At 31.6% G+C, this 10,609-nt stretch overlaps 1 protein-coding gene across 1 annotated transcript; it reads left to right on the forward strand.

Annotated features, from left to right (window-relative positions):
* Positions 1 to 5,394: 5,394 nt before the first annotated feature.
* Positions 5,395 to 8,869, forward strand: LOC108346733 (probable LRR receptor-like serine/threonine-protein kinase At3g47570). Its single transcript, XM_017585786.2, has 3 exons — positions 5,395 to 8,053; positions 8,163 to 8,507; positions 8,701 to 8,869. Exons 1-3 carry the CDS (start codon positions 5,395 to 5,397, stop codon positions 8,748 to 8,750), a joined length of 3,054 nt encoding a protein of 1,017 aa, XP_017441275.1. The 3' UTR covers positions 8,751 to 8,869.
* The last annotated feature ends 1,740 nt before the right edge of the window (positions 8,870 to 10,609 follow it).

Below are 10,609 nucleotides of genomic sequence, written 5' to 3' on the forward strand. Positions count from 1 at the left end.
TTTAAACTTAATTATTATAAATTTATATTCACTTGATATTTCAGAAATATAATCTCTTAGAAACGTACAATTTTTGCAGACAACATAACATGCTTATTAACATTTTAGACTTTATTACCGATTGTAAAATTGACATATGTTATGGTAATTTAAAATGTTTTGTTTACATAAAAGGTTCATTTAATATATTGATTAAAAATGAGAATTGTCACAAAAACTAAGATATATTCGCATACTTTCTTGGTTGGTTATAGCCAGTGTAAAAACTAAGATGTTTTTATTAAAATATTTGGCTTGTTTCATTACTTTACGTAACAGTTTACAATTCGGCAAATTCTTGTGGTCACTTTGTCAATTCTCTTCCCTTACATATCATTAGTTCTTAAAAGAAAGACATGCGCCCTTGTAATATTCGTTAAACATTATTTAATTTTTTTTACATTTATATTGTAATCGTTAATAATTGTATTTTATCTTAAATCATCAATAAATTAATTTTGATTAATTTTTGTGTATTTTATAATTCTATATATTATATTTATTTCTTACTATAAAAAAAAGATTTCAATAAATTAAAAAATGGTTTAATGTCTCCGTAGGTCCCTATTTTGGTCATGAATTTCAAATAGGTCATCTTTATTTTTGGCGTATCAATTGAATCCTTATTTTTGTAAAATTGCATCACAGACCTGCCGTTAAATTAGACAAACGACCGTTACAGTATTGATTAGGTGGCATGGTTGAGTGGAGTTACGTGGCATTTAAATGACATTACATGTTTCGAAACACATTTTTTAAAATCGTTTTAAATGACACGTTTTATTAGTCAAAGTCTTTCTTTCTTCTTCTCTAACACCATTCACAAAAATTTCAGAAACTCAAACAAAACCCAAATCCAAATCCAAAGACCCTTTTTCTTCCTGAATCCAAAGCTTCCACCTTTGCAAGCTTTCTCCAAGTGGGTCATAAAAGAATTAGAAAAAGAAGAAGAAATGTTGCAGCTGTTCTTCACAGTGGCTTTCTCCACAGTTCCTCTGACCCTTTATGTGCCATCGATCAGAAGCTTGAATCTGTTTGTGGAAACAATGGAGTATGTTGTCAGAGAATCAAGAAGTTACAGGAACAGGGTTTATCCTCAGCTACGAGTAGCTTGGTCAAGGATGTTGGATTTCATGCTCTGCAACAACAACATGAGGTAGATGATTTAATTGCATTGCTTCAAAAGGGAAGAAAGCTTAATGATTCTAATGACAGTAGTGAACTTGAATGCTTTCATCTAGCTGCTACTACTATTGGAATCACTTCTTCAAGAGCCGCTCTTGCAGAAAGAAGATCTCTTAGAAAACTCATAGAAAGAGCTCGAGCTGAGGATGACAAGCGGAAAGAATCAATTATTGCTTACCTTTTACACCTTATGAGGAAATATTCCAAATTATTTAGAAGTGAGTTCTCTGATGATAATGATTCTCAGGGTTCTCAACCTTGTTCTCCCACTGTTCAGAGATCTCTTGAACCACCACCCCCAATTCGCGGGCCACACGCGAAAACAGAGAACTCAAAAACCCCAAATGAAAACCCTTGCCACGAAACGCAGAATAGGGCTGCTTCTTCCCAATTAACCTAACCTGCTCCAAAAGTTCGGACTCAATGTGGACATTTTCCAGCACGTGAGCAATCAAGTTAAAAGCTGTCTCCTGCCTCTCCAAGAACTCCACAAACTCTTCCTCGAAGGAAATAACTTGTTGGAGCGAGGTTCGCCGATCGCGGAAATGATTACTTCGCCGACGAAGGCAGTGAGCTCCTCGGCAAAATCTAGCGACGCTTGCGCGGCCTTGGAGACATAGCCGGTGAAATCGACGAAAAAAGAGGTCACGGAATCGGCGTTGAAAGGGTGCGACCAGAAGGACTGAGTGAAGGAATTGGGAACGGAGCGTAGAAACTCGACTATGTAAATTTAATTTTTTAATTCAAAAATTAAAAAAATATAATTGACACACATTTTTAATGCCACGTAAATTAAAACTACACCGTGAGCATGCCACGTAATACTCTCCTTAACGGCGTTTGTTCAATTTGACGGCAGACCCCTAATTGCTCCAATTTTACAAAAGTAAGGATCCAATTAAAACGCCGAAAAGAAAAGGGACCTATTTGAGATTCACGCCGAAAATAGAGACCTATCGAGACATTAAACCTTAAAAAATTATAAATGTAAGTAGATAATTATAAATAAAGGAGGTATCAAACTTCCTTCAAATAATAATCACTGATAGAAGAGGTTCAAATCTTTCATAGAAAAACTTCTACAATATAAATATAATATTAGGGTCACAATAAACCTTAAAACCTCCACAAATAGTTTATGATGACTCTAATTTTGGAAGGTTAAAAATACCCAGCAAATTAAATAAAAAAAACTTCCATAGAATATCAATTTTTTTATAATGATTTTCAAAATTTTATATAGATGTGAATTTTAATTATTGAATAAATTTAAGACCATGATGATAAATAATTTAAAATTACTATATAAATAAAAATTTTAATTATCAAGTAAAACCAACATTCAACATGAAAATTAAGAACTTTTTAAATTCTTATTTACACGTAAATTTTATCAGGAAAGTCAAAAAACTAAAAATGAAAACCAAATTTCTAACATTTATAGGAATGGAATTATTTGTTATCATTATATTACACGAATAAAAAAATTAATTATCAAAATACTTCAAAACTTAACATAATAAATCCAAGAATCAATAATTTTAAAAATTATATTATATGAAAATCAACAAAATTTGATAGTGCCATATAATAAATTTATTTGAAGAATTATTAGAAAGAGATTATAATATATGTGATATTAGTCTAATTAACCTAAAACATTATATACCAGTTTTAACCTAAACTTAAGATAATGAGTATTTCTATATTTGTTTAATTTTGTCTTAAACTTTGACCCACTTGAATTATTCTAAACAATAATTTTTATATAAATTATAAAAATAAAATGAATTCATTTTCTTTCAAATCCACTATTATTTCCACACTTCTAAAATCTATCCTTTAATCCAAACACAGGTGAAAAACAAAATTTTAACAAATTACGACTTTCACAACCGAGACGTACTTTCTGCTATACCACATCATTCAGAATGCATACTTATTAGAAATAAAAAAGATGTTGTAAATATCATGCTAAGTATTAGTTTGGTTTTCACATAAATCGTTCATAGTTAAATGATTTGTCTTCAATGGTGGTCAGCATGCTAAATACAGAACACCAACACCAAAATGATATCAAAAGGTGCAAAAGGAAACAAAGAAGAGAATACCTCTTATATCTTCTTTTCTTTTATGTATTTCTCTCGTTTTCTTCTTTATTATTTTGTCTTCTTCATCTTAACACCCTTATTACTTAAGTTTCTCTCCTCTTTCCCTTGTGTTTATCTTTCCTTTCTCCTCTCACTTTTTATGCTTTTTCTATCTTTTTTTTCTGCCGCCCCTCCTTTTCTTTTTGTTTTTTTATCTTTTCCATTGTCCCTCTATGCCTTTGATATTTTATATCACTTTTCAATCTTTTATAATCCTATCTCCTTTTTTTTCACTTTTTAATATTTTCTCTGATTTTCTTTTCAAAAGTTAACACTAATTTACTTAGTTGATATTTTCATTAGCTTTAATGGATTACCTCTTATCTATTTTTTAGCTGAATTATCAGTGTAGTGACTAGAATCATGAAAAGCTATCTCTTAGGCTGATATTTCTAAATCAATTTCAATTAAATTGCATTTACATAATAAAATTCAGCAATTAGCATTCTCAGTAATATTGTTTTCTTTTATCAGATTTGCATCTATTCTATTAGACATTGCATTTGTTCCTTATAATCTACAAGAATAATATAAAGAAAGATTCACAGTGTAGATGCTAAAGATGGAGAACGATCAGTGAATCATCTAAAAGTATTATCGCTTAATTCGGAGTGTAGGATAAATTATGAGCTGAAGAAAATGGCAACCATTAGCCTATTAAAGGGTCATTTATATACTTAGTTAACCCTAAACCAAATCATGGTTAAATTAATCTTTAGGTTTCATAATAATCTATGTTATTATGAAAAAATGGATCAAAACATGATTCACCAGGTTTTCATACATTGATTTGTAACCCTAATATAAAATTAATGAATATAGAAGAAACTAGTTTCTAACCCTAATGTTAGATTAATGAATGTGTTATAACATTGGCGGGTTAACCTTGTAACTGTCTCTTTATCTGAGGGGTTCATTGGGTTTTGATAAATATATACGGGTTTTCATTTTGGTGAACCTCACTATCAGCTTAAACGAACCCACAGTACACTACCACTAGAGGAAGGACATCAAAACCTTGAATGGAGAAAATGAACATACGAGATACACACAAGGAAATGAGCACATGAGATACACTTTCATAAATAAACTTCCCACATTACCCTTTATGCTAGAAAAAAAAATTCACTCCGTTTAAAATGTTTTCCAAGCATTATTTAGTATGTAATAGGGGTTGCAAAATAACTAGTGCTATCAAAATAGGTTGTAACTCGCGAGCCAACTTGACTCACCACGAGTTTGAGCCAGTTGAGTTTGAAAAAAATTAAAAAATGTAATTTTTTTATGCGGACTAGTTTTGAATCCGATTCACTTAGAACCCAGTTCACCGGGTTGAACCCGTGGTGAGCCGGGTTGGCTTACTAATCCACCTAATTTAATTTAATTATTTATTATTTTGTGTTTCAATATTATTAGTTAACATTTTTTTATTATATTCTAGATGGTGATAAAGAAGATGTTTCAAGAGACAAAAAATATTATAGATTTATCTATTCAAAACTCTAATATTATAAATGGAAAAGTGATACAAAAATTATCAATATTAAAAACTTATTTGTTCGTCTTTTGTACATGTTTTTAGATTACGATTGGATTGTATGATATTTTTTTTTAATTATAGATGAAGTTTAACATCATTTTAGTGTCACTTTTATTTAAATTTGAATTAAAAAAATTATAACTTTTTTATTTTAAAAAGAACTTATAATTAAATGAGTCAATGAGCTAACACGTTTAACACATCAACCCGTAATGGGTCGAATTGGATTCCAAACTTTTCAGTTCGCTAATAAGTGAGTCGGGTTAGGTTGTGAGCCACCCATAGTGAATCAGGCTGGATCAAACAGGATTACCCATTTTGACGGCTCTAAAAATAACAAAGTACCCACTTATCATTTTACTATTAGTTATTAGCTGACTTCAACAGCAACAGCTTCTTTTTTACTATCCTCTATAAGTAAATGTATCAAAGAAGAGAATTACCATCATTGAAGAGTCTCCATAATTTGTTCACAAAGAAATGAAGCCTTTTTCTATGATGTTTTCGTTTATATATGTTCCCTTGCTTTTCTACTTTACATGCAACTCCAAACACAATGTTTTTGCTTCAGAAAGTGAGATCGATCATATGGCCCTTATCAAATTCAAAGAATCAATATTGAGTGACCCAAATGGGATCTTGTTTTCTTGGAATACTTCTACTCACTTCTGTAATTGGTATGGAATCACATGCAATCCCACACTTCGAAGGGTTACTGAGCTGAATTTGCAAGGGCACAGGTTGAAAGGGTATATTTCTCCTCACATAGGTAATCTCTCTTACATGAGAACATTTGAACTTGGAAACAACAGTTTCTATGGCAATATCCCACTAGAAGTGGGGAGATTGTCCCAATTGCAGAAATTCAGAGTTGAAAATAACACATTGGTCGGAGAAATTCCTTTGAATTTGACGCATTGTACTCAGCTCAAAATTTTATATTTGTATGGAAACAATCTGAAAGGAAAAATACCTACTGAAATCGGATTGCTCCGGAACATTCAGTTTTTGAACTTTGGTCAAAACCAGTTAACAGGAGAAATTCCATCTTCCATTGGGAATCTTTCTTCAATAACATATCTATCATTTGGTTTTAACAATTTAGAGGGAGATATTCCACAAGAAATATGTCATCTCAAGAGCTTGATGATTGTAGCTTTAGGTATTAACAAACTGAGTGGATCATTTCCCTCCTGTCTTTATAATATGTCATCTCTTACTGCAATCGGAGTTGCAGAAAATCAATTTCGCAACTCTCTTCCACCCAACATGTTCCACACCCTCCAGAATCTCCATGTACTTTTACTTGCTAACAACCAATTTTCAGGTCCAATCCCACCTTCCATTGAAAATGCATCCAGCCTTTCATTCCTTGATCTCTCTAGAAACCATTTTGTGGGAAGAATTCCAAGTCTTGGAAAACTACACGATCTTTATTACCTAAGTTTGGCTCAAAACAATTTAGGTTACAATTCAACTAATGATTTGGAGTTTTTAAAATCATTGGTAAATTGTACTAAGTTGGAAATGTTAGCTCTATCTTACAATAGTTTTGGAGGTCAATTGTCAAATTCTTTGGGAAATTTGTCGATCCAATTAAGTCAACTATATCTCGGATACAATGAGATATCTGGAGAAATCCCTGAGGCAATAGGAAATTTAATTGGCTTAACTCTCTTGACAATGTACTATAACCAGATTGATGGGATTATCCCAACAACTTTTGGAAAGTTTAAAATGCTTCGAGTGTTAGGATTACAGGGAAACAAGTTGTCAGGAAATATAGAACCCTTCATTGGAAACTTGAGTCAATTGTTTTATTTGAATCTACGTGCAAATCGGTTTGAAGGGAGTATTCCTCCAAGTATAGGAAATTGTCAACTGGTAGATCTTTCAGAGAACAATCTCACAGGAACCATACCACTAGAGCTTTTCAATCTTACCTCTCTATTCATATTGGATTTGTCAAGTAACTCATTGAGTGGTAGTATACCAGATGAAGTGGGAAATATACACAATATTAACTTTCTAGATATGTCAAACAATCATATATCTGGTCACATTCCTCTAGGTGTTGGAAAATGCGTAATGTTAGAGTACCTCTATTTGGAAGGGAATTCTTTACAAGGAATCATACCATCTTCTTTGGCATCACTTAAAAGCATTATATTTTTGGACCTGTCACAAAACCATTTATCTGGATCAATTCCAAATTTCCTGCAAAACCTTTCTTTCTTACAGTATTTGAATGTATCTTTTAACATGTTGGAAGGTGAGGTACCCACTGAAGGTGTCTTTCGAAATGTATGTGCATTGGGGGTGATTGGAAACAGTAAGCTTTGTGGAGGTATTTCTGAATTGCATCTGCCACCATGCCCTCTTAAAATTAAGAAACATGCAAAACACCGCAAGTTCAGATTGATAGTAATGATATTAAGTGTAGCTGTTTTCCTCATTGTACTATTATCTGCCTTAACTATCTATTGTTCGAGGAAAAAGGGAAAGAAACCTGTCCTCAATTCATCAACAATTCACCAATTGGCTAAAGTGTCCTACCAAAGCTTGTACAATGGAACTGATGGGTTCTCAGCGACAAACTTGATAGGGAGTGGGAATTTCAGTTCTGTCTACAAAGGAACTCTTGAGCTCGAAGACAGAGTTGTTGCCGTAAAGGTTCTAAACCTGAAAAGAAAAGGAGCTCACAAGAGCTTCGTGGCAGAATGTAATGCACTAAAAAATATCAAGCATCGAAATCTTGTTCAGATTTTGACATGTTGTTCCGGCACAGATTATAAAGGTCAAGAATTCAAAGCTTTGATCTTTGAGTACATGAGAAATGGAAGCCTGGAGCAATGGTTGCATCCTACCACAAGTGTTGAGCATCCAAGAACATTGAGCCTTAAACAAAGATTAAGTATCATGATTGACGTAGCTTCTGCATTACAATATCTTCATCATGAATGTGAGCAGTCGATCATTCATTGTGATTTAAAGCCAAGCAATGTCCTTCTTGATGATGAGATGATTGCTCATGTAAGTGATTTCGGCATAGCAAGACTTCTCTCAACAATCCAAGGTATCACCTCCAAACAATCAAGTACAATTGCAATAAAGGGGACTGTTGGCTATGCTCCTCCAGGTATTTTCTTCTGTTTTTGAATCGTTAAGTTGCTTTGAATTCTCACAAGTTTGTGCTGTGAATATGTTATTTCTTAGTATTGTGTATTGATAGTTTTGTATAATGATAGAGTATGGAGTGGGTGCTGAAGTGTCAACTTCTGGCGACATGTACAGCTTTGGAATTCTTTTGCTGGAAATGCTTACTGGGAGAAGACCTACTGATGAAATGTTTGAAGATGGTCAAAATATTTGTAACTTTGTTGCAATTTCATTTCCCAGTAAACTTTTTGAAATTTTGGATCCGCGACTTATTCCGATTGAGGAAAATGATTGGAATCTTAATCCAAATGTTGAGAAGTGCTTAGTTTCACTTTTTAAAATTGGACTTGCCTGTGCTGTGGAATCACCAAAAGAAAGAATGGATGTGGTTGATGTCAGCAGGGAGCTTCATCGAATTCAAAATGCCTTATTTGGTGAGTTTTTATTTTTATTTTTTTTGGAATGCTTTAATAATTATTGCACAATTACATCAAATTTTCCTTTTTAAAAATCATAAATTAGTAAAATTGAGGATTTATATGTGTCTTATGTGTATTTGGATTTTTATTAAAAATACAAAATGGATGTTTAGATCAATGTGTTCTAACCTAAAATTGAACTTCTTAGGTCCAGGCTCTGTTTTGGGAAATGATCCTTCAATCTTCTTATTGAGTTGAGTCAAGGTGTTGATAATATTGAAGGTTGAGCACATCATCAAATGAATATCACTTGGGAAATGTGGGTTTAAATCAAGTGAGTTTCCTTGTTATAGGTAGGTTTATCATATATATATACGTTTATGTAGTCTTAAATTTTAGTTTGTTATAGGTTACTCTTTTATTATATAATGTATATCAAGTTGTTTTGGTAACTAATTATTATTGTCCCTGATTGATAATCCTTTTTTTCCACCGGATGTTGAAAATCATTAAAAAAAAAACTCAGGAGATTCACTACAATAGTTTATTAAGAATTATTTTAGAAAAGCTTGTAAAAGAAACAATGATCTTCAAAACAAAAATTTAGTTCAGAAGTTAATTAAGTGTAGAAAAAATATTAACACCTACAATGTTTGTCACGGTTACCTTTAATTGAATGTTGAAAGTGAAAATGATGGAATTTTTTTAATAATTATGCTAGTTTTAAACATGTGTTTACGTACGGATTGATTGATGTTGGTTCATATGTTTATTAAAAGAGAATTAGAAATCGAGAAAAATAATAATAAATATTTTTAAGTTTTGAATATAGAATCAACCTTAAAATTAATTTATAGGTTTAAAAGTCCAGTAAGCATAGAAAAATATAAATAGTAGAGTTTGTAAAAGTACAAATGATAAAATATGTGCAAACTATAAATGATATGGAGCAATATTTGGAGTTGATTTGCTAACAATATAAATTAATATACGAATAGACTAAGGTAATTTGAGTTGTTAGATTGATTTAATTAATGTATTGACAAACTTGTTTAATATATGTTATTAGATTTGTCTAAGTAGTATAGGGAAGTTGAGAGGGGAGCATAATTAGTAATAGGTTTTTTATGATGTTCAAAATTGTTTGATTGGTTTTTGATGATGTCTGAAGTGGAAGGAGATAGAAATACTTGACCTTAACTTATTATTGAATATGTTAAAATGTATGTCAAGAGATGCTTGCTCTCTATTTTAATCCATTATATTAAAATCAAAATATATTAAAAATATGAGTATCATGTTTTTGTATATAGATGGGTCTTGTCTTTATTATGTAATACGGCGAAGCAACTCTGAACTTTGATTTGTGAAGCAAGAATGACTAGAAAGCATTTTTGGAGAACAAAAGACCTTCATAAGTGAAAATCAAAGACAAGAAACCTTCAAGCATGGTTAAATGTAGATGAATGGTGAATTAGTCTGGTTTTTGTTGGTTTGAAATATACACTTGAGGTGCTTTCTTTCCTTTACGTTTGTTGTAAACTTGATCATTACTATGTATAATTGTTGTGAAGGCAAGGGTTAAGGGTGATTGTGTGAAGCTTTACCTTAAAGAGTGATTATTGATTGTTAGAGGCTAATGTTGCATAGGCAAACTTGTAATTTCTAATATCTACATCTTTATAGTGTATTTTCTTTCAAACTTAAGTTGTTTCGAAGAAGACTAAATGTATTCTCATTTAAGTCAAACCAGTATAAAATCTTGTGTGTATCATGCATTTCTTTCTTTACATGTTTTTACATATTGTATTGATTAAGAAAGTTCGCTCAAAATAGTAATATACATTGCATTTTTTTTAAAGAAGGGTAGGTGTAAAATTTTAATCCAATTCACCTCTTCTTAGTTGAGACCTATTAGTTTTAACACTTTTAACAATTTGAATAAGAGTTGGTTAATCGAATATTAATCGATTAAAAAGATCCTATTATGACTAATATATCTCAAACATTTGCTGATGGGGCATTTATAAATACACCACCTTTGTTTGCTAGAGAAAATTACCCATTTGAAAAATTAGAATGAAAATTTGTCTAGAATCAGTAGACAAAGGTGTATG

Source organism: Vigna angularis, chromosome 9, assembly GCF_016808095.1.
Source record: "Vigna angularis cultivar LongXiaoDou No.4 chromosome 9, ASM1680809v1, whole genome shotgun sequence".
NCBI classification, from domain to species: Eukaryota; Viridiplantae; Streptophyta; class Magnoliopsida; order Fabales; family Fabaceae; genus Vigna; species Vigna angularis.

What these genes read in the sequence shown, in the direction of transcription:
- LOC108346733 (XM_017585786.2), top strand. Translation starts at nt 5,395, where the DNA reads ATGAAGCCTTTTTCTATGATGTTTTCGTTTATATATGTTCCCTTGCTT. An exon ending in TGTTGGCTATGCTCCTCCAG is followed by an intron (nt 8,054 to 8,162) that starts GTATTTTCTTCT and finishes GTATAATGATAG; the next exon opens with AGTATGGAGTGGGTGCTGAA. An exon ending in AATTCAAAATGCCTTATTTG is followed by an intron (nt 8,508 to 8,700) that starts GTGAGTTTTTAT and finishes TGAACTTCTTAG; the next exon opens with GTCCAGGCTCTGTTTTGGGA.